Below are 25,270 nucleotides of genomic sequence, written 5' to 3' on the forward strand. Positions count from 1 at the left end.
AGCTGTGTATATGGCTAATGACAATGAATGTTCTCATAACCAACACCTGTTGAGATCCAAGTGTTTCATAATGTTTAAACGTAGGTGTTTTTCCTTCCGACCCTTTTGTGCATGCATCTCCACCCAGGCCTTGCAAACTTTTGGCTAGCTGTTTTGTTTACAACTGACAGACCTGATCATAAACAGGCGAAAGGACGTGTGCCAAAATTTGTTAATTTTGAGTGGTTATGTCCAGAATCCGAAGCAAACATGTTGTTAAACTACAAACTGTTAAATCAGACTCTTCAGACTTTTTATTTTGGGAGCTTCATCAAAAAAGTCAGTTGCTTCCTTTTTCTGCTCATAAACTGAAATTAACTTCAATTGTGTTGCTTTCAATGTGGTATCATTGAATGTTAGTTATCACGTTTTACCTCTTATTTGTACCTTGTAATTCCAACTTGCAGCTGAATGAGTCACAATAAATTTGTCATTGTCAGCTGGATGGTGTTATGGCAGAATTCCAAAAAAATGAAGGTGGCAGGAGAACAGAGATGGACTCATGGGATGTGAATATAAACACTGCCAGAAACACATCTGTATGGAGCTCGCAGGTCAGCCTAATGAAGGATCAAACAACATGAGATTTTTTTCCCCTGATTTTTCTGTATTGGTGTTGCTAGACTCATCACCGGCCCACTGGTCGACCAGCCCACCAGGAAAACTCCCACTCCTCCAGATGGCCTGTCTGCCCATGATTGCCAGAATTCATGCAAGCGTTATTCAGAATAACTAAATAACTGAAGTGGTAGCATCAAACGCGAGCAGTGGCAACATTAAAACAACTAAAAGATATCCACCCAACCCACCCTACGAGTTACAAAAGATTATTTTCATGAGAAGTTAAACTAATTTTGCCTCTAAAACTCTACTAAAGAAGCAGCTGCACCTCTTCCACAGATTGTGTTTTGATTGGGAAGACTGGAGCGAAATAGGTGGCCAAAAGGAGTGAGACAAACAACATACTGTAAGCTGTTGTTTATTGCATTTTTTTTTTCTCAGCTCGTCGTGGGAGTCCCTGCTCTCTGGGGCTCACTTACTCAAACAACAGCAAACCTAATTTTACAGATCGGTGGAAAAATATGAACTTTCTTCTGGTATCTATCTCTGAGTATTGTTTCACATAAAAAACAGACAGCAGATCAAATATGGCTTTTGTTAAAATTGTTGTTTTTACTGTACAAAGTGCCTCCATGAAGAGTTGGTTTAAGCCAGTGTTGGTGTTTATCATTGCAACACACGTATAAAACTGAGTGTTTTTATCTCATACTGTATTTTTCTACCATGTAATAGTGCTATCTGTCAGAATAGCAATATCTACAGTGCAGCGTACTACCACATACTATCACTTGTCTAAACCCAAGAGTCACATACTCTCAGTTATTTTCCCAAAGCTCCTTTAACTGTTAGATTTATCCTCAACTCCTGTCTCATTTTCCTCTATAAATCTGTTCTTCCTGTGTTCTTCACATTCCCACTTCATCTTTTGGTCCGGGTTTCTCTTTCACTGCACCCATAAAACACAGTCATTAGGGCAGGATTAGACTGAGAGGAACACACTCAGATAGGAGCTCTGTCAGCAGAGGGGATTGTTAATTGTAACCATTAGGCTGCCGTTGTGCCACGCTGACAGAGCTCTAATAGAGGGTGGTCTTTTGGTTTAAACATGGCTCTTGCCCCGTGGACAGCCGCGGCAGGACTATAGCGGGTTTTACCCAGACCCAACAGCTTCTGTCTTGTAGCTGACACCGTATCATCCCTCCCTGTGTTTTTTCCTTGGTCTTTGGGGAAGGAGGCGTGGAGCTGAAACAAATTGTTATCTTTGGTACCTCTTAAAAACATGCCATTAGTCGGAAGATCAGTTCCAGTTTCCTGTTTTCTTCTCACTGTTCCACTCGCAGATTGTGGCTGTGGAAGTGAAGTTTGTTCTTGATCACAGCTCTGTTGGCTGTACGTGTAGTTTATGTGGGTTAATTGAAAGGCTCAAACAGAATTATACTCCTATTAGCCACTGTGCTATGCCATAATTAGATATTGGCAACACTATTGCTTTGAGGACTATGTGTTGTGAGGGGTGTCACGTTGGCTCATTTTCAGAGTTGAAACAGGCATGTACAGTGGGAATTTATCAGCAAAAGTTTGTAGCTTGGCATTCAGACTTCAGCCTCATGCTTCCACCCACTGTGTTACTCATGAACGGTTTACTCAAAAAATCTTTTTTCCTTGGAATCTTTTAATAATCTTTTCTGCTTCATGTCTCCTCTGGACAAAAGATGGAAGTTTTTGAAAATAGTCTGCTGTATTTAATGAAATCTTTTGTAAGTCATATTTGCTTCTTTGTGGGCTCGTTTATGCTCGCTTTACTCATAATTTGATTTTTTTTTTTTTTTTTCGCCTTGCCTAGCGGCTTGGCTCTTTGGATGGCAGTATCTCTCAGTGAGTCTGCCTTTACAACATTTGGGTCACAGAAGATGAATCCAAATTACTCTGGTGATCCGCTGACCTTTCCTTTAGCGCCAATATGAGGTTGAAACTTTGGGGTTCTGGTGAAATGTCTCAACAATTGTTGGATAGTTTGCCATGAAATTTGGTATAGACATTCATATTCCCTCCCAAGATGAATTTTAAGTTGAGGTGATCCCTTCATGTTTCCTTTAAAGCCACCATGAGGCTGACAATATTTTTTTAGATACAAATATTTATCACTAACTAACTGATCACCAGGGCACAATGGCTGCTTTTCATTTCAGCACCTATATTAACAAATCAGAGCAAACACACCCTTCATCTAGAGACTCGAGGTCTCACCTATGTTTTTTCTGCTGACGTGTGTAGTTCTCATCAAACATAGACAGTAGATTTAATTTGTCGTATTGACATCATACCAGCTAAATTTTTCCTGTGCGCTCTTTTTTCTTTCTCCCAGCCTTCCTCTCTCTCTGAATGAGGGGGAAAAATCACACTGCTCTCTAGTAACAACTCTTCAAAACACATGTATGTTGAGCCATAGTAGTTCAGTGAGGTAGCTGTCATGCACAGGAACAAGTAGCCAGTGTGACCTGGGTGTAAGTGTTTTGTGATAACGTTAGACCAGAATTTTATCAATTAGATACAGGAAGAAGTAATATTATTAGACCAAAATGTTGATTCATTACGGTATCAACACCACTGTTGGCTTGCCAGCAGTGGTAGGGATGATGTATTGCCACAGGGTGGGTGATGGATATTTTGTCCAGCAACTCCACAACTCCCCATTCAGTTCTGGCATAAATCTGAAAAAATTGTCTGACTTCTCAGCCAATGGACAGGAACATGATTTTCATGCACTAACTGTTAATCAGAGCTATTGTAAAGCTCCTCTGTTTCACCTCTCACTGCAAATGTTCAAGGCTGTGTGGATCCATTTGATGATCAACATGACCTGACAGGGCTTGTGAAATGCTTTAGATTTAGTCCTCCATCCCAGCATTTAATTCAGCTCTATAGGCTTTCTAGTTAAGGAGATGCCATGTTGAGCTCCAAGACACGAGGAGGATTTCGAGGTCTTAGTGTTCTGCTCTGGGGGTTTTCAATCATCCACATGCCCAGGAAGGGAGTGGCGTTGAGAAATTGTAAGAGCAGGGAGAAGAGGACTTGTGACAATTAGTTCTCTCAGTTACCAGTCTGTGTGGTAGGGCTCTGAGAAAAGCACGCTGTCTTGTTCAAACCCACAGAAATTTTATTTTAAATTATGCTCAAGGAGCCAAGGTTACCAGAGATACCAAATATGTCAGGTTGTATCATGGAGAGATGTGTGTGTGGGCATAAAATGATGCACAAGGCACCTAGAATTTTCTATTTCATGTAATGGTTCTGCTTAAAGAAGTATGGCATCAGTTATATATTGAAACAAGCAGATATTGTACTGAATATACAATAAGCGTGGCATTTGTTTTAACTTTAATGCAAATTAATAGAGAATTTGAAGATAAAAATGAGGGTTCAAAAGGTTAATAAGTTCTTTTTTGTTGTATTCCTGTCAGATGCGTTTAATTTGGTGCGTGCACCATGGCCACATGTGTGCTTTGAGCTGGTGCATGCCCTCTTACTGTGTGAATGCCAAGGATGGGTACCCATGGTTTATTCATAGAGAGGTGGTAGAATGCCTGATGGCTCATTTCTAGGGCTAAGAGTCCGGGCTGGCTGGGACTGTGTGAAGGACAATAGATGAAATAAAGCCTGATCAACAGAATTTCTGTTCTCTCCGTTGATTATGTATTTTGATGTGTGGAAGGGAGGATTTTCACCACCTATTACCTCTTTTCTATTCTGTGCAGGTCTTTTCTTTAACTCTGAGTTCTTCACTACAATGCGCCCTGTCTGTCATTTCATTCTTTGGCCAAATCTCATGAAACATTAGACAGAACTCATTACTGCTACATTAATCACATCACTGCTACATTAATCACATTTTTCTGCCATTGGATGCAATGGTTTTTTTTTCCTGCTGCTGCCTTTCTTAACTTTTAATTATGTCTGGACAAGATGCAAGCATCAAATTGGATTGGCTGTGCATGTCTATATGAGGATGCCACAGGGACACAGACACAATTCTAATGATCTGCCCTAGGTTTTTGTTTTTGTGAGCTTCATTATACCGTTGAAGCTCTTAACAAAATGCCACTTCCATAGAATTGAGCCCTCTTCACTTGACAGGTCAGAAATGATTCACTAATAATTTCTTGGTCTCACTAAATGCCTCCAGGTTTCCTAGTGCAAAGAAACTGCAGCAATGTGCAGAGCCTTATTATGTGGCATATATTTGAGGTGCTCTATACATGGGAGGCCGGCAGCAGACACAAATTGATGGTCCAGTCTTTCTCCATCACACAGCCACTGTCCACATCCCATCCCTCTAATTGTATCTCATTAGAACAGAGATGTGAATACCTCTAACATTAGACTCTCAGATTAAGATCTCAATTAGAGGAGGGAATCTGTCTGCCTGTTTTAAATTAATCACTATTCATATTCATGTATTTCCATATCCTCCTTTCCACACAATGGTTCACTGAATTTTTAGGCTTTAATGGCCAGGACTAATTGACTGCAAACCCCTCCGATGGTTTTCTTAATGGCCCTGTGCTTTCTGTCGAATCAGTTTTCAGAGGGAATTCTCACAGCTGCTGTAAAGGTACTGTTTACTTTTTTAGTGAGTGTTTACTCGAGGCCTTAAAGCCTGATTAAGTTTCCACCACCAAAGCTGCATTTAGAGCTCAGGAGGAGCTATGCATCTCACTCAGCGTGTTTACATGCACTCACGTAAGCTGGTTATTGTTGTTTTTCTCATTTTCTAAACACCATGTAAATGAGAATCTACATTTCTGTAAATTCTGTAGGGGATTAAGAGAAACACGGTTAACACAGCCTTATTGTTACATGTAAATGTGTAAACAGGATTCAAACTGCTTTTTAAAAGTGTGTATTTCAGGACAAAGACTCTAGACAGGGAAAGTATTACTCTGATGGCAGTGTGGTGAAATGAAAGGAAAGCTCATTACTCTTAGTGGCGTTTCGCAGTACCCAAAATAACTGAACCCAGCGTTTGATTAAACTGAAAGAGACACACATGCACAGTAAGTCAAATTATCCGAACAAAAAAGAAGCAAAAACTCCTCAGGTTGCAGCATCATATATTACTGATACAAGACTCAAGTCATGTTTTTAACTTGCACTGGCTCTTTGAAGCTGTACTTTGGCAGAGTGACATGCTCACAATGACCATATGTTGCTGTTTTGCAGTGGCTACTCGAAGCATTGCTGCGAAAATCCCCCTGCAGCCCAAAAAGCATTTTCCTCATAAGCCACCATTATAAGAGAGTCATCTGTAAAACTGTTGACAGGACACCTCAAACAGCAAACTCTTTCTCTGGGCTGAGTGGGAACTAGTGGGTGGTGTTAGCGGAAGTAACACTACTGCTCATATTCAGTGAGCCGCATACTCTCGAGGTAAACCTGGAAGCTAGAAAACTTTTTTTGTCATATGTGCCAGATGAGCAATTCCTATTGAACTGAATAGGCAACGTGTTTGTATCTTGTATCTTGTGTTTTATACATCAATGATTTGCCCCCATTTTACTGTATATTAGCATGCTAACATTAAGTAGCACTAAAGTAAACACAAATTACAGCCAAGGCTTATGGGAATGTTGTTAAATTTTTAATCTGATGATGTTGCTAGATTAAAATTAAAGTGATCACCGTAGTAGCTGAGACATTTCACTTGTAAACAACAAATGTGAAACCTCATGGTGGGCATTACAGGAAAAGCTGTGACATCAACAATGTCATTAGGATATATTTTCTTGGAGTCAAGAATCTAAGGGATCTCTGATCAGGAGTTACTCATTGCTGGAAGCAGTATTGGCCGGTGTGGTGGTAGCCTTCTGAGACTTTTTTGTTTTCATGGCAATCCATCCATATATTTGTGAAGGAATTTCACTAAAAAAAAACAAACTATCTACCTCATTGTGGTCCTAGATGAAGTCAAGGGATTACCACAATCAGTAGTAGTCATCATCTGGTAAATTATGAATATATGCTCAAAATTTCACAGCTATTCATCCAGTTGTTAACATATTTTAATCAGACCAAAGAGGTGGATCAACCTACTGATACACTGTCATTGCTATTCACAGAGCTATACAGCCAGTGTGGCTAAAATATGGTCAGGACTAAGGCGCAAATCTCATTACTGACCAACTTCATACAGTGTAAGTTTTTAACCTGGCATCTTGTATGGATGTAAAAGTTGTATTTGACTCCACACTAACACTGACAGTATTGCTTGCTCAGCAGGGATTTGTAAACCACGTACTGTATAGTGTAGAGGTCTGTCCATAGTATATTCCATAGTTTCATTGTTAATTGGCCTATTTTTGCTATCTTCTTGAACATCCAAAAGCTCCCAGGTGATGAAGAAGGAAGAGGAAGGCTGTGTGTGTGTGTGTGTGTGTGTGTGTGTGTGTGTGTGTGTGTGTGTGTGTGTGTGTGTGTGTGCGTGCGTGTGTGTGTTTTGGAGGGGGGTTGGGGTTTATAATCCACAGTTGGGAGACCAGCTCCTCTTATTGCCTCTCACCTCTCAACAGCTCACCAGATCAATTGTGCAGGAGCTCTGGAGACCACAGCAGCTGCTGACAGACTCACTATACTTGTAGCTCATCCAGTGTTTCTGCTTATTGATTGCACGGGTGCATGTAGAGGTTGCAACAAACCCTTCGCCCTGCCTTCCGCTCTCCCAGCTCCACGGCCTTTATAGCAATGCCATTTTCAGTCCTCAGATCTCCGCTGCCTCCACCCACAGCCATCTTTACACACTTCCACCAGGGCACAGAAGCGAGAAGGAGGAGGCCTGGGCTTGCTGAGACGGATGCAGAAAATAGCCCCACTGCAGGCAGAATGAAAATACTCTGTTCCGAGGAAGTGTGTGACCATAAGGGACAGTCTGAATTGGACACCTCTACAGAGGTGTGAAGTAGAGTTTTTGTCTCTCTCCACAGATAGGAAGGGGAAAAGGAGGTTATGGTGGGTGTGAGGAGGGTGGACTATGTGGCTGTAATAGTGCAGTGGGAGTAAATAGACCAGGGGAGAGGGAGAACTCAGGAGACTGTCACCAATTGTCACCATGAGTTGCCCAGCTTTTGTATTAATTTTCCTTTTTGTGTGCCTGGGGACCAGGGTGAGAAATCGTCTCACCTATAAATAGATGTGTGAGTGTGTCCATACGTTTGTGTGTGTGTATTCTGTGCTGAGCCTATTGTGATGAAGTGGCTTACACCCCTAGCGAGGGGGGCCAGGGTCTTTCTCCATCTTGCTGTAGGGTCCATGCTAGTCGGAGTCTTGTCACTGTGAATACAGGACTGAATGAACGCTGTGTCTTCCTCTCATTATTCACCGCCGCTCCTCTGCCATATCTCACGTCTCTCCCCAGAGGGGGAGGTGTGCTGTCACTGATTCTTACTGCTGGCAAGACAACAGCTTCTTCCGTCTTAGGATCAGTAGTGTCTTCAAATGATGGTCAGGGATGTATAAAAGAGAAATACACCCTTGCATGGTCTTTTAGGTGTGACGAAGAGTTGTGATTTAATTTCCAAGTGTTTTTAAGGGTTTTCCTTCAAGCTGCCTCATCATCTTTTCCTTCAAGTGATTCTTTTCTGCTTTGGAAATGACTTTGAACATTACAGATGCAGCAGGAGTTCAATCAAACCTATGAACATTGGCACATGATCATGCCCAAACTCTTTCCTCAAAACAATAGCTGCTTTGATTTATGGCCAATTGATTGCTGGGTTAAAGGTCAGATGAAACAGCATTTCAAGAGTATCTAGCTTCCATATCATGATGTATTTCCAAGTGAAACAGGATAGGCAGGTGGGACATAAAGTTGGAAGGCAGAGGGAGATTTTAGTTCTGTACTACTAAAAGTTTAATATTTGTATTTATGGTTGCATGTTGGATGATATTATTGTGTGGAATTAGTTGGTTCAAGCCTGTGTAGGTATACATCAACAGGAAGAAAACAAAATGTGGCTGGATTTTGATATAAGAATCCAAAGAAATAGATTTTGTTTGATTTTTGTTTTGTTTTGTTTTGTTGTTTTTATTTTGGCATAAATTGCTAAATAGGTGCATAGTAGAGTGCTGCAGAATTTAATCCCAACACTTGGAACTGAGATAGCATTTTTTTGCACCTCCAGTTACCTTGTCTTGAAGTCAGTGGCTTTTTGTTTAGATGCCTGAGAGAAGGTCTGTGGTTAACACAAACCTAAAAGATCATGGGGAATTTGTTAAATACATCCATCTCCAAACTCGTGTTGAGATACTCTGCAATTTCAGTGTCCAACATGACCGTAGGCTGTCTGTCCTTATCTCAAATGCAAATGCATGTCCCTCAGAGATGACAGTTGGTGACAGGTGCAGGCGGTGCAGTGCTATATATATACAGCCATTCACCATTTAACCATGCACTATTATTTCAGCTGTGAAAAGTTACGATAATCACCTTTTTGTGGTAGTGCAGTTACTCAATTTCTTGATAAATTTATGACCCTTGACCTATGTCAATATATGTATGATGTATAGTGTATGAATAGTAAACACAAACTCTGCTGACTTTTCTTTTGTGACAACAGTGTGATAGAAGGAAAAAGAGCTTTAGTGAAAAACAAGGAAAGAATTTGTGACCCTCTGGACATGGAGGAGGACCTCTAACGACCCTCCCATCCTGCCACCTTGTATGTGAAATAAAATGTAACCTCAGATCTTCTTATTCTCGCATATAAATCCTCCTTTGTTGATATCCACTGATTCCCAGGGGCTGTAATGAAGTGTGTAATTCACCTTTTTGTTGCCCACATGTTTCCTCAGCCTGTATTGCCTGATCCTGTTTAAGTCAGTGATTTTATGAATTTCCTGGAATACCTTCTAACGTCTCCTAGAGATCTCCACAGGACCTCCAGTGTCCAGCTGAGTTTTATGTGTCGGTAGAAAGAGTAATGAACCTCGTGCAGTGAAAGTAATGGCAGGATGGTGCATTTCTAGCTAATACAAATGAGCATTAGCTTTTCACTTAACAGAGTATCGTACAATTTTGGAAGAGGCTGCTGTTCATGAATTTTGAGCTTACTGACAGGGTAGAAATTATTTCTTTACCTTCTCTTATTCATTCTTGCATGCAAAAATTGTATAGCATTTTAGTGCGTGGGGAAAAAAAAGCATGGGTATGTTTGAAGCGTGTGCCCATTCTGAGTGGGCTGATTGTTTGGCCCCTGCAAGTGCTGCTTGCAGCGTTCTCGAGAACCGCTCAGCCAATCAACTTCACACTTGACACAGCACTCCCTTGGGTCCTCAGCAATACACCCGCGAAGTGTGAAGTCTGTCAGATGTATGGTTCTGGAGATGTGCAAAGGACAGTCAAACACACATACATACAGATGCCTTCCTTTATAATTAGATGATGCTGCTACAATGCCATCTATTGGTCAAGTGGCAACGAATTTTCATGGTCGCTCGCATATCGTATCTGCACATGCCCATTAAATATAGTTCAGAAGATCTTTTGCAATATGAATGATAAATGGACTTGGGCATGGATTTTATATGGAGCTTAAATAAACTGGTGATCTTCTGATAAGTAAATGACCTGCTATTCCTAGGCAGGTGGAGTATAAATAAATTAAATAAATTTGGATAAAATTCAAAATAGCAGAAAATTGATGTGGCTCAAGTGGGCATGGCTTATATGGATAGACCTGTCTGGACTAGCATTTGACATTAACTATACAGTCGCAAACATCCTGATTCCCATGTGCTTTTTAGTTCAACATTCTACGAAAAGAGCAAACGCTACTTGTCGCTGACTAGCTACCAATATGTCAAACTACTGAACTTGGGTTCACTAAGCCTACTCAAACTGCTAATGCAATCCAAACCCAGAAACACAAAAGGCTTTCATTCTTTTTGGCCTGAAATCTTATTTTATTTATCATTTTCCTTTGGCACTAGCTTGATGCATTTAACATCAAAAAGTATTTGATTTACTATTTTTATATGCTGTAAAGCAATGATGTTGCTGAAAGGTCAGATAGCGTGACTGACATTTGATGTAAATTGTTTGTGGAAAATCATGATATACAGTCTCTTGAAGTCTATGAATCATGTTAAAAAAGCAAATAAAAATTGCAATAAAACATAATATTGAATCGCATTACTTGTAGAATCATAATATTTAAGAATTGCAATTCATATTGAATCAGCAGCCAAGTATCGTCTTCAGAGATTTTTAGATCAAAAGTTACACTCCAAAGCGTAAGGTTGGGTGTTATGGCATCACCATCAGGCCAGATTTCACCAAATTCCACACTGTGTTCCCTTCGGTCCTCAGCAGTACACCCACCATGTGTGATGTAGATATGCAAGGGGACATACAGACAGAGATTCCTTCATTTATAGTTAGATATCAACCGAAATGATGCCACTTTACATCTAAAATTGGCTGAGGCTCGTTAGGAGTAAGAACAAAAATAGGCAGAAGGATCCAGGGTATATTGCCAGTGGCACATCCTCCCCTCAGCGTACACTCCTCAGGTTTTATCCAAGCCTCACACAAACACCACGGTGCATCTCCGAAAACACACAGAACTGAGCAAGGTAAAAATGCCCCCACTGTCCAGCTGGATCTCCAGTCAGACCTCTTGATATTTACTTGTGGTTTTGCTCCTCGACTTTTTGAGACTACCGGCCTCTCGAGAGCGAGATTCTCCATTATCTCCTGTCTCTTTTTTTTTTTTCTTCTGGCTATCAGCCAGAAGAGCCGCTGAGCGGAAAACAAACACTGAGCTGAGAGATGAGACATTAAAAGAAGAATGAAGCTACTGTAATGCACAGATCTTTGAAAATGGCCTCTTGAAGTCATGTCTTTCATGCCACATCTGGAAGTGGAAGATTGTTTCCTGTCAGTGTTAATCATCAGACCTGAGAAGATAGAATATATTTCACATATGAAAGGCTGAAATGCTATATACGGTGCCAGTATTGAGCTCCTCTGTTATACTTATGGCCCAGTTACTCTGCTGCCATGTTTATATTTCACAGTTAGTTAAGTGATGCAGTAAATCAAGCTCCAGGGGTGCTGTTATCTATGTTTACTTTCCTCTTATTGGTATTTCTATTGGAGGAGGGAGGCAGTGTACTCACAGAGCAGCTGGCAGAGAGGTCAAAGACACTACAAAGCCCCCCATGAGACCCTCACCTATATCTGTCTTTGTGTGTCCCTCAACCCGCCCTCCACACACACACATACACAGATATACACGCACAAATACATTCAGTGCACGCCTTCTTCCCAGACAATCATCTTAATCATTTCTGATTTACACCGATGCCTAGTTACATCACCATTTAATGAACTTCCTAATTAAATAAAGTGGCTTCAGCAGCACAAATTACTTCTTTTAAATTGTTTGCTTTCGTGGACAGAAAATCCTATTAGGTCTGTGTAGGAGGGGAACATCGTCCACACATAACAATTTACTCCAATGAGTTTGTGTCCATCTTTCTCTTAGTCTAAGTACAGTCTGGTTTCACTTGGATGGATTTGTGAGACGCTGTTTGGGTTCTGTCACCCGCTAAAACAGATGAAGATTATGAAGCTCATTCTGAGCGTTTGAATTACAATTACTCTATTCCTGGGAGGCTTCTCACTGTGCACTGATAATAAAAAGAGATACTTTTATTGATTTAGTGGGAAATTGCTGCTTGTATTTTCCCATGAAGGTATGAGGTCAACTGCAGAGAAGTCCCCTGGGGGAGCAAGAGATTCAGTGTCCTGGTCAAGGGCAATTCAGCAGGTCTGATGCTTGAACCTGTGTCCTTCGATCCCTTAAATGATGGTCTCGCAGCTGGCGAACTCTCTTCTACATGTACTTGCTCAATTTTGTTCACACCTCTTTCTCACACACTCTTTCTGAGATTGTGTAAATACTGTACAGTCTCTGTCTATCCAGTAGATTCAAATTTAAACCACACTCTTACTGAGGATAAGATTATATATCATAGATTATGTTTCTGAATTAAGCATGGTAGGAAATGTACAAACCCACTGTACATTAGGCTTTGTAATTGGTATTAGGATAATTGATTTTTTATAATCAAAGAAAGTGGTTTCATGGCTCAAATAGCCAATTAAAAATTAAATTTATTAAATTAAATCACAAGTGTTTTTTATCTTAGAATACAGGGAGCAAATAAAACATATTTTTAGGCTTTTACTGTGTTGAAAACATAGAGTATGTGACAGGCCACTCTACTTTGTAGACAATTATATCAGTTTGAGAAACTAGGTTAAATAGTGCTTGATAGTCACATGTTTGACACAGAACAGATGTAAGAATATACTAGAGGATTGTGATTTGGATGAAATTGTCACTGTATATGTAATTGTATACTGCATATTGTGTTCCTGTAAATCAGTCCTGCTCATTGATGTGCAAATTTGCCACATTTTTTGTGGATGTTGATTCAGTGTTGATGGTAAATGTAGGTAGTTGAAGCAATAAATATCTTGTGTGTGCTATATTGAACAAGAAAACTGAGTTCTCCTGCTCACTGAGCCACGCTGGCAGTGCCTACATCTACCAGGAAGCACTGAGCATGAGCCTCAACACCATGTTGCCATATATCACTATAGCCTATAGCTGTAGGTGACAAAAATACTCATCTAGCATGCCGCCTGGCTACCCAGAGACAAAGACTAGACATCCAAGCTAAAGATCTTCCTGAACACCAACTACATCACTGTGACATAACTGGATACAGGAAGAACAACAGATTTTGCAGCAGCTTTCTTTTCAGCTTTAACTTCAACTTTACCATTCACAATAATTGGACGTGCATAAAATGTGGCAAAATGTCCCTTTAAAGAACCAACGTGTAAGCAGATTTCACTTCCTGTCTCTCCTGGAGAGCCTACGGTCACTGGAAAAACGTGAAAGGCCTGGTCTAGAGCCAGTGTCTGGTTTATCCATTCTGGGCTACTGTAAAAACATGTAACATGTCGACCTCTGTGGAAGAAAACCCACACCCTCTGTAGATATAAACGTTTCATTCTAAGGAGAGGAAAGCACAATGCTATGATTTATACTTTCAGGTGATTAAAAACATACTTATGAATAGTATATTTCATTTTTGCCATATTATGACAATAAATCCCTGCACATCTTACACACCTGACCTTTAAAAGAGAAGATATGTCAGTATAAAAGTTATAATAACTTCTAGGCCTTTGACAAATATCTATTGTCTCACAGTATGTATTGTCATACCTCTCATATAGTCCATACTAATGGGATAAATATCATTTGGTTTTACCATCAAGGCTCACAAGTATTCAGTTATTCATTCAAGCAAAACTCTGCACTCTTTGAATTGAGACTACACATACTGTAGTGAAATTAGATGGTGTAGATACTGGTTTAAATGAAAAACAGTTTACTTTTAGTGCTTGATTGCACATAATTAAAGAATAAAACCATTCACACCTTCAATCTAGTCTGATTTCTTTACACTGCAATCAAGACCTTGATTTTCAGTTGTTTGCAGGTGCAACATATGACAGATTTGGGAATATTCTCTTCAAGTAAAAGGCAGTGCGATTTGCATGAGGACATCCAGTGACAGCGACAAAGTGGTATTTTGTAGAGTAAAGGATCAATTCTCCACCAACTTAAATGTAACGTTTTTAATGGATAAAACACTTCACTGCTGCAAAGTCATGAATTATTAAGTGTGAGGTTGCATAACATAGAGAGCAGGGCCAGGGCTGAAAGTGACCCATTTTGTAGAGCCGTTATGGAACAGGTAATGGTCTGTGGAATATATTGATTTAGTGGTGCTGGTACCAACTGGTTGTTCACTTGCTGGATCTTTGTCTAGGATGATGGATCCATGTTGAGTGAATTAAGTGTGACTGTGATGATCATAAATGTTGAGTCTGCTCTGAGGCGGCAGGGAGGAACGACTGACCTGTTTTTTAGACGGTTCAGTCTCATCTGCCTCTGTATCCTGCAGGAGAGCATGTTTCATTCCCAACAGCTACCAGACACAGACGCAGGTTAAGTGGATGCACGTTGACTCCATGATAGACTATAGGGAAATAGATGGCACACAATCAGACAGCGGACATGCAGGCTGAGACCAGAAAAGGGCACGGGGGAAGAAATAGAACATCTTGCTTGTCGTATAATTAAAATATTCAAGCCAGGAGCGAGTTTTGATTATGATGGGACAGTTAATCTATTTGCTATTTCTATATTCATTTCCCTGGTGAGAGAGGATATGGATTACTGGTCAGTGAAATGTACCTTCCAAAGATGAGACCTGCTTTGGTCTGCTCATCATTCGTTAATAATAGATGTTGGTAGTTATTTCTTTTCGTTTTGCTGCCACATAAGACAGCAGTAATTATTAAAGGAAACCGTGCTGGATTTTCCTGAAGTGAACACAAGATCACTACAAATTTGCGGTGTTGTCTGTATCTGCATATACCCTGTCCTCTTCCTATTTGTATATTTTTTCATATTTTGGCATCAGCCTTTGGGCAGTTGTGTGTTGCCCTCAACTGATGCAGTACACAGGTTGTGAGGTTAGGACTTTATGAAAAGCGACCTAGCAACCACCGGTCTCTGAGTCTCTCCAAACAGTGGAAACTTTAAGTAATTAAAAAAGAAAAGGTCTTGAATTTTAAATAGGAGTGACCAAATGCAGGTGTCTCTTTGTTGTTAAAATGACAACTATTTTGCTAGCAGGTTTAAGCAGCTGTAGCTAGCATAAGCTAATGCTAATACTCCTACAGGCTGGATGCTCTAGTGCCAAACAGGTATTTTTCCAAAGTAACATTTAACCCCACAATATAATATAGTCAATTGTCCTTTGCTTTTGAAAATAATGCTGGGCTACTATTGTAGGTATAAGCTAGCCTGTATATTTTATATGTGCCCCTTTGCAAATTAAAAATGTATATAGCAGATAAATCAATAAAATGTATTTATATGGTCAAAAGAAAGGAAACAATTTAATGTGTTTTTTGTCTGTCCGTAATATAAAATATATATTGGCTGATACAGAAAGACAAGTATCCTCATTAATGCTGCGTTGTTATTTGAAGAGTCTGTAAGGCAATTTGGTTCACACTGCTTACAAACACTGGTTACAAACACATGTAGTTGTGTCCAGTGTGTATAAATGACTGCAATTCGTCATGTTTACAATACAGGGAGTGATAAGGATGAAAACTAATATTTACATGTGGAGTCAGAGAGTTGTGTGAAATACATCAAACGGCATCACTGTATATCAAAAGGAAGTGGAACTGATATGAATATTATAATCGCAGATTAAACATGGGAAAATACCTGCAGGGAGGGACACCATTTAATAAACACCTCAGTTTGGAGAGTGTTTGGTTGCAAAGTGAGAATGAGTTTTTTAAAAAACCTGACATGATATTGCAAAATAACTTAAACCACGTGTCTCAGTCTCTCTCCTGACTTGATTGGAGAATTTACACACATTGTATGTAATTATTTTGAAGTATCTCTGGGATAACAGCGAGAACAAGATGAAACTAATTCAAAATATAGATATGTCCTGTGGGTCTCAAACAGTTTCCTGAAGACAAAAAAACTAAACTGATACATCAATCAGTATACTAAGTAACAGGCATGAAAGGCCACATGCACACAAGAGTAAAATACAAATGTCACAAAATTTCAGCATTAAGACTTAATTATTTTTCCTTAATTAACCTTTATTTTCTAGTTCTTGAAAGGAATATTAACAACAATAAATTTGATTAAAAATTGTTGAAGGGACAGCTTAGATTATTTGGAGTGGGGTTGTATGAAGGACATATCCATAGTCATTGTATTTTTACAGGAGCAGCAGCAAAACTCTGCTTTTATTTCGACATGCTTATATGTATTTTCTACTCTTGCAGCATAAACATGTTCCCCCCTTGGGATCAATATCAAATATTTCTGATTCTAATTCTGATTTTCCAATGTGAAAAAACTTTTATATAAGTCAAATCTCTCTCCAAAACAACATCTTTGGTAATTTTACCTCACAGGTTACCGGGGTTGCTCTTCTACTGCTACCCAGTGTTATTGTGTGACTTTGGTGAGTCCGAACTAAACCTTTAAAACTCTGTAGTTCCACAGAAATGTAAACAAACTAACTGACTGAGGCAGTGGTAGACCAGAAACTCTTGAGTTCTGCAGGGTAAAACTTCTTGTTGTCAAAGGAATCTGGTCTCTTTATTGAGCGCTATGTTCGGTTGTGTCTGGGTTGGCTAAAATATGTTTTTCTGTTGACTTCGTCCTGAGCAGTACATTGCTTGGCTTCCTGCATCAGCACTCCTGCTGCCTCTCCAAACTGGGGGCATGTCACATCGACTGTAGGTAATACACTGACTGTTGATAAATACCACACATAACCCCCTTCAAAAAAAACAAAACTATCCCTTTAAAGTAAATCAAGTCTAATGAACACTGAAGTGCTATCTCACAGAGGAAGAGTCTAAACTGAATTTCTCAAAGAATGCAAAAGTATGATGCATAATCCAGGCATCTGAAATGTTTTCGCTCGCTGGCCTGCTTAGCTTCACATGCTCCAGTAATGTCAAAGCAGCACTGATTACCTACGGCTACAGCAAAATATTTTGAGTTGGTGGAAAAATGTCTTGTTTGTCATTTCCTGCGCTGAAGGCAAACACACACTAGAGCGAGGACTCGGTGCTGCAAATATTCAGGTTTTCATATTTCATTTTTTCTACCAAAGATAATATGAGGTGATTTCATGATGGGTTCGTCCTTTCTGACTGGATGATGGCGTGTTAATCAGTAAAATAACCTGATGTAGTGTCTGGTAGGAATGAAAATCTTCAGTCCCTCTTTGCACAAAGGCTCAAACCTCTTACACAGAGAGAATACGATAATTATGAACAAGTTACTGTTTTAACAAGGTAAATGTTACTGTCAGTAATGCACATATATTGGTACACATCTTTCTCACATGCTGTTTTCTTTCTCTCGCTGATCTGTGACAGTATCCCTTGGAGACATGTGCGTGTATGTGTGTGTATGCGTGTGCCTAGAGTACAGTGAACTGTCTTTGTCTCGATTTCCCTGCTCATTATCGGCGCAGGTTCAAGGAGATGGGTACTCATTTGCATAGGCAGCCCCGGGCTGGAACCCCTGTGTGTAGCAGCCAGGTGATTCATACCAGCTCCTACCGTCTTATTTTGCAGAGGATTAGATTAAAACCAATCAATCAGCCCAGATCACCCTGACCCAGAGGGAAATGAGTCAGGTGACTGCTGTAAGACCATCCATGTTTCTTGCCCTCTTGGAAAAAAGCCCAGAATAGCCCTGTTTGTCACACAACCGTGGTAACATTGCAAGTCTGTACATTCAGTTAAATTTAGAGACGAGACATTTCTGAAATTCTGAGTACATTCGCACAGCAAGGGCCAGACCAGTGTGAGCATAAAAAAATCAAATAAAGGTAGTTGTATTGTGTAGTAAGGTGTAGAGAGTACGATCTATCTGTTAACATGTCCAGGTGGGAAAGGATATGAAGGGCAAAAGAATGAGAGATCGTGAACAAAGAAAGTTGGAACACAAAAGTACTATTCAACAAAAAAAGACTTATTCAAGAACAACTTTATAGAAATGAAACCTTGAGTAAAAGTCTTTTCACTCAGCAAATGGTATTCCAGAAATTGCAGAGACTGTAAGGGAGAGCTGAGATTTAGAAAAACTGCTTCTCAATAGAAAGGCACTTTTCTAACTAGTCACTTTAGGCCAAAGAGTTTTAAATGATGAATTGAACTTGAAGCCCTTCTTGAAAAGTTGGAGTTATTACAAGTTTTTATTCAAGTATTTTACTTGGACTTATATTACTATTAGTACTGTGTTTTAAAGTCACCATCCTTGTGTTCGAAAAACGTACAAAAATGCCCTCTTGGTTGTTCCTATGGTTGCCCTGTAGGGCAGAAGAGCCTTTACAAGATAGAAAATATGCTGGGGACTCCTTCATGTATGTCCCTAGGTTTGGAGTTAGGCATGTAGATGGTTAGCTGTAATCTATTATCTATTTTAGATTTGAAAATTAAAATATTAATCCAAAGACGACTTCCCAGGTGCCTCTGTGTAACGAACCATCTGACATGTCAGGTTACAACTTAGCCTAATATCAGCTTCAAAATAAAATATTTTACACTGTAATAGATGAAAGTGGTAAACATAATATAAAGTAGCTAAAAAGCTCCACCTTGACCAACTACAACAGTTAAATGCTCAATAATGCATCAGTGATAATGATCCAATAACTCAATATATCATAATAGAATTCATAATTCATGACGCCATTTTCCTGCATTGTGTACTTCTACTTTTTTTTCGTTAAGTACATACTTGTTATACATTTTTAATGCTTGACTTTTACCTTTTAATGGAGTATATTTATTTAGTGTTATTGCTATTTATACTGTTCTGTTGTGTTGAAGAATTTGGATAGACAAGGATTTTCTTGTGAATTGGCTGCATGGCCAAAACTTTATAAAACTGGAGAATAAAACATACTGAAGAAAAGCTGTGTAAACTGTTGATTCAATTTAATCAGTTTTATTTTGAAAGACTTGGCTCTGCTTGAGTTCTTGAATCTTTTGTCAGGCCACTTTTGTCTCATATTCCGGCATGGTACCTCATACTAAAACATTCATCTGTCACTTTGTGAACGATCATTGCTGCGACCGGCCCGTTCAGCTCACCCTGGACTCTTCCTGCTGCACCCTGATGGCCCGTTGGAGAGCTCACGTCTCTGCAATCCCTTGAGAACCATATGAAAGCATAAGGCAAAATTATGCAAGGCTAATGTCCTCTTTAGAGAAAATATGGTATAATATTTATAAACTCTCCACTTTCTATACACACCACTGGAGGGTGCAAATGTAGACACATAGATGTGGTAATGCAACTTTAATGGACTTGCATGGGAGGGCATATTCATATTAATGTGTCAAAGACATAGTGTTATGTCAGCAAAGTGAAGACGTTTTAAAGCTACATATCTTTGATATTTTCTGCTCATCTGAGGTATTCTGCCCATCTAAGAACTAGGAATGGGAGGAAGATTTTATTGATACCAATGCCGTTATTGATTCTGCTTATTAGTCTGATTCTTTATCGATTCCTTTATTGATTCCTGATCAATTTTCTGTGTGCAAACAGGACACTAATACAGGTATTCAGCAAGAACAAAACAAAAGTTAAAATAAAAGTAAATTAAAAGCAAGCATGTAAGAGATTATTTGTACAGAATTTGTTTTCATTTAGGGTATTTTAGTAAAAGAAAAAAATCTGCTAAGCCTGCCTGCCAGGGGCCATTTTTATTATGACATGGAATTTGCATTGACAGACGTTTCAATATATTGCTGTTTTAAAGTGATCACTTTATAGACTTAACGCCACAACTAGAGCTGTTGCCATCTTTCATTGTGAAATGAAGCCACTTTGGACTGTTTCTTCCTCTTCATCCTGACTGCTTCTAGCAGTGTAGATGCATAAGTTTGATGTCACTGTTTTGAAATGTGCAACTGTCAGAAAAACATGTCAAAGGTGCTGACATCGATAAAAAGAACTTAAGACGCTTGGAGGCGTACGATTCTGAATGATCACACAGTTTGGACTGGTTCTCAACTGGAAACGGTTCTGGATTTCTATCGCTACCAAGATCATATCATAATCTACACTGTCCATATTTTCATTCTTAGTTATTAGCAGAGATGGTCTGAAATCTACCATGACTCTTTATCTTGAACCCTCTTGCACTCTTTACTGTGGTCATATTTCAAGTTTTACGTAAGAGGTGTCGACAGAGAGGGTTCAGCGGGGAATTTTATGGTGCCTTTGAGTGTTTTAAAGCTGTACCAACTTCTGCACCACAAAACAAATAATTTACAAAAATATGAAAAAATCAGGACACTTGTGCCATTACAGAACAGATGGCCGTGACAACCAGATTGGGTTGATAAATACAGTAAGGCACTATGTAGATGTGCCACATTGGATATCCTGAATTGTTATTTTGAGTTAGTTGAATTAGACTTTTTTCAGGCTTGCCAGATTCCCCTGAAACATGAGAGCCTACACTAAAATATACATGGTGGTGGTGGCACTGCAAGGGAAAGGCATGTCTTTTCTGTATAAATATATATTTCTATTTCTATATAATATATGCAGTATGTGTTCAGTCTGATCTTTTCTTTCATGTAACTCAAAGCTAGTCACCTTTATAATAACTACTTATGTGCTTGTCTCTTTTTCTTTCCAAACCCAGCATGATGTAATTATGAAAAGTTCACACTTTCCTTAATTAGATGCATCTGTAAAAGTTTGTGAACTAGTGTAACCAGCTGATATTGATATAGAGTGCATACAGAGCAGCAGCTGTGTAACGATGCCTCATGTTCTAACTGTTCACTGTCTCTTTTTCTTTCACAGGAGAGGAAGCTGTGTGCTTTCCCGACTATTGAGATCTGTGGTTCAGATGTCATCAACTATATGGTTCCACTGTCTCGCCAGACAGACTTCTTTGTTCCAGAGATGAAGGAGGAGGTTAAAACAGACGTTAAAGAAGAGGACTCTGACGAGGACAGAGGAACTGACATTACAGGTAATACAGTGTATTTTGTGAATTCCGACCAAACACTGTTGCTACTGTTGAGCCTTCATTAGAAAATAATTGACTGCATCAGCCGCCCACCCCCCAACCCCACTCCCCGTACAACACAGTTCTCGAAAACTAAAAGAAATCTCTGCTTCTTTCACTGCAAACATTTTAAAAGTTTTAAAAACAGATTCATCACTTAACAATTGTTTTTATACTTCCATGCTGGCAACAGCCATGGCCAGAGGCATTATGTTCTCAAGATGTCCGTCCTGTTCTTGTGAATGAGATATCTCAAGAATGCCTTGAGGGAATTTCTTCAAATTTGGTTTAAACATCCACTTAACTTCAAGGAAAATTGATTAGATTTTGGTGGTCAAAAGTCAAGGTCACTGTGACCTCACAAAATACATTTTTAGCCATAACTCAAGAGTTCATATGCAAATTATGACAAAATGTCACACAAATGTGGAATTTGAACAAGCATGACTTGAAAATTTGGTGGAGACATACAACCACGAGTGGGTAAATCTAGTTTTGTGTAATTTTGTTATGTCATCTAAACAAGTTTCTGCTTTATTAAGCTTTGGAACATTAAAGCAGAAATACGTGGCCACTTTGATTTTGTCTGACACTGCACAGACTTCCTTCCTGCCCTTGATCACCGAGGACATGTGATATATGAGACTCTGTAATTGTTCTGTCACTGCAAGTATGTGTCTTCAAGCGCAATGTCTTCTCTGCTGCTATTACTCTTTCAAACTTGCTGGACCTGTGGTGGTATTGACTTTGTCATTGTACAAATCACTGGAGAAAGAAAATGGTGTCAGGTTGATGGGACAGAGTGGGTGGAGGTGGGCTGATGTACATCAGGTGCTGTCTACCTCCTGCATAGATCATGTTACATCCCTTGTAAACAAAACTTAAATGTAGAGGATGTATTAGAAAGAAGTTCCTACATGATCTGTACGTTTACAGGTTTTGGCACGTCTAGATTGGGGTCGCCAACTGTGCCCCGAGACATGTAAAAGCCATCCTTCACACAGAAACAGCACAATCTTCGACTGTGGAGCTCCTGACATTCTGCCGAACTGAGAGTCAAGGCTATTCACAACTTTAAATTAGTTTGTCAGCGTCACCAGACCGAGACAAAGTTTTGATTATTCCTTGGTTTTCTAACAAATGAGAAAGTTAATAAGAACAAACTAAAGTGCTAGAACACATTTCAGTACCGTAATTCTGCCGATAAAATTAACTTGATCTGCATGTTTTATACTTCTTTAATGATGGTATTTTTCTTCCCCAGTATATACACATGTACTTACACATCTACAACACTGTTGTTTTCACTTTCCTTTATTAGTCCACCCATCATCTTCCCTTCAAAATATTGTTTTGGAATCATAGAAGAAGTGAAGCAATTTCATCATGCAGTTTGAACTATAATTTTGAATTTTCAATAAACTATTGTTGAACAAATTTTGTTTATTGCCATTCAGTTTCAAGCAAACATGATGTCTGTTGGTCAGATGAGCTGATACATTTCATCAAGATGCAGCACAATGTTAGAAGAGACAACATGTTCTGGAAAAGAGAGTGAAGTGAAGCCAAGCTGCTTGTACAACCCAGAAAGTGTATGTTATGAATGTTAACAGCTCATGCAGTATAGTGCAGATGTTGCAAAAGCAACGATTAGTCAAACTAGAAAGCAATTTAATTATGCTTTTGTGTACTGATATCATCTTTCAACAAAGAGTGATCATCCTTGAGTCCAAGTTAACATTTGTGCCAAGTTTGAAGAAATTCCCTCAAGGCGTTGTTGAGATATCACGTCCACAGGTATTGGATGACCTGAAAACATAAAGCCTCTGGACATAAAAACGTCATTTAAAAAAAATCAATTTTTTTTTAAGAATTCTAAATTACAGTGTGATTCAGAATATTGACAGGCTGATTAGTCCAGTAGTATGTGAGATTAGCTCTGCAAGTGCGCTGATTATACACACACTCATGCGCACATTCAGACACACACACATACAAACACGTAAATGATATGTAACTAAATAAATAAATAAACTACAAGAATGTAGAGAGTAGATCCCTGCCAGGCAAAAGATGGTGAAGCACCCACCGCAATGCCACCACAACAACCAGATGCAACCAGCCAAGATTTGCGAAGTGCCACTTATATTAACTTGACCTCCACATACATTGTTCTTAATTGAAACAAAATTTCGAACTGAAAAAGTTGGTGATCACCTGCAGCCCCTAGAAGCCAGTTCAGACGAGTGAGAAGTCAGCTGTCAATGGTTGTATAAAACAGCGCAGTCAAAAAATAAAATTACTGCCTCACAGTTGTGTGACTCTGCCAACCAGTGAAGTTGCAGTTTACATCCCTGTCTTTCCAGACTCGTATAATGTTTTTATGGAACTTCCCACTATATTGACCTGCCACTTTGAAGCAATTTAATAAAAGTTATTAAGTGTATTTTTTATGGGCAAAATGTAAGTTCTCATTATATGTGTGTGATTTAAGTACATAATTCCCATGCGAGAAACATGCTGTATTCACTTAAAGACTATTTTTACAGAGACGTACAGAGGACTGATAGAGAGCTGTACATCATGACGTCACAGTAAAGTTGACCTTTGACCTTTTTGGTTTAAAATGTCTTCACTTCATCTTTTTTTTCTTATAAAGTATTTTTGTGTTATGGCCAAAAATTTGTTTCATGAGGTCACTGTGACCTTTGACATTTTGAACGTTGACCACCAACGTCTTATCAGTTGTGTCAGTCTAAAAATTTGTGCCAAATTTAATGAAATATCTTCAAGGCATTCTTGAGATGTGGCGTTCTCAGTCGGATGACCTGAAAACATAAAGCTTCCATCCATAAAAACCTACAGGCATAAAAGTCAGAACGAGAGTTTTCAAGCATTTTGAATCACAGAGGTCATTCCACACATGACTGTGCACAAAAAAAACAGGCAGGTCCATTGATCACACACACTCACTCATGCACGCAGTCATGCACACACGGAAGCAATCGCATGATTCCCTGGCAATATTACAATGTTGAAGTAATAATAATAATAATAATAATAATAATAATAATAATAATAACAACAACAACAATAGGCCTAAACTGAAGAGTTTACTATTCAACGGATGAAAAAAGTTGAGGTTCAGCCAATTGATCCAAATAGTTATTTAGTAAATTAAAATGAAGACCTTTAGATAAACATTAGCCTTTGAGATCTCACTGTGGGTGATTAAAGGAACTTGAGATTCTTTTCGTGCTCCTTTTGAAACACACAAGGCTGGTTTATTGTTCACAGGAGAGCCGAGAAAGGAGCTATTGTGTGACCAGAGTGGCAAGAGTGACAGAATTTCTATTACAAAGTGAAGTGTTACTTTTATCAGAGTTTATACCGCTGCACAGTATACTGTGCTTCCACCGCACTTGAAAAATTGGAATGTAAACTAATCTTGGTTGTTTCTTTGGAAAGTTTTGTTGAAGGTTTTTAAATATATTTTTTTTTTCCAATTGAAGAAACTGTTGTTCTTGGTGAGGTGTGCATTTTCCAAAAGTGTTCGACTACTGCACTGTCAGTATGTTACACAACAAGAAGGCAGCTGTGAGGGTGTATGAATGTCTGCCTGTGTGTGTGCAGTGTTCCTACATCATAGCTGGTATATCTCTTTTACATGAGTTATGGGGCTCAGTAGCCACTGCCAGAAATGCAGACTGTACAAAACAAAGTGTGTGTCATGTTGTGGGTCCCAGACACAGCTGAGCTTTCCTAATGAGAGATGGATCAATCAGTGGAGCCTAAGCTTTGTCTGACAAGCCAGCTGTGGAAATCCTGATCCGGCACCTGGGAGATTGCCTTCGACTTTTCGTCCCTCAGCCGCACTGTCCACATTATATAGACCATCTTCTTGACCATAAACTCTGACTGTGCC

The 25,270-nt window shown here is 39.2% G+C and overlaps 1 protein-coding gene across 1 annotated transcript in view; it reads left to right on the forward strand.

The window, feature by feature from the left end:
• Positions 1–25,270, forward strand: part of tex264a (testis expressed 264, ER-phagy receptor a) — a 95,879-nt gene that overhangs the window by 63,515 nt on the left and 7,094 nt on the right. Inside the window, exon 3 of the mRNA XM_084733671.1 lies at positions 21,138–21,309. Coding sequence (XP_084589797.1) covers positions 21,138–21,309 — 172 coding nt within the window. The remainder of the gene's footprint in view (positions 1–21,137; positions 21,310–25,270) is intronic.

The sequence above is a fragment of the Lutjanus erythropterus genome, chromosome 2 (assembly GCF_056507025.1).
Source record: "Lutjanus erythropterus isolate fLutEry1 chromosome 2, fLutEry1.hap2, whole genome shotgun sequence".
NCBI lineage: Eukaryota > Metazoa > Chordata > Actinopteri > Lutjaniformes > Lutjanidae > Lutjanus > Lutjanus erythropterus.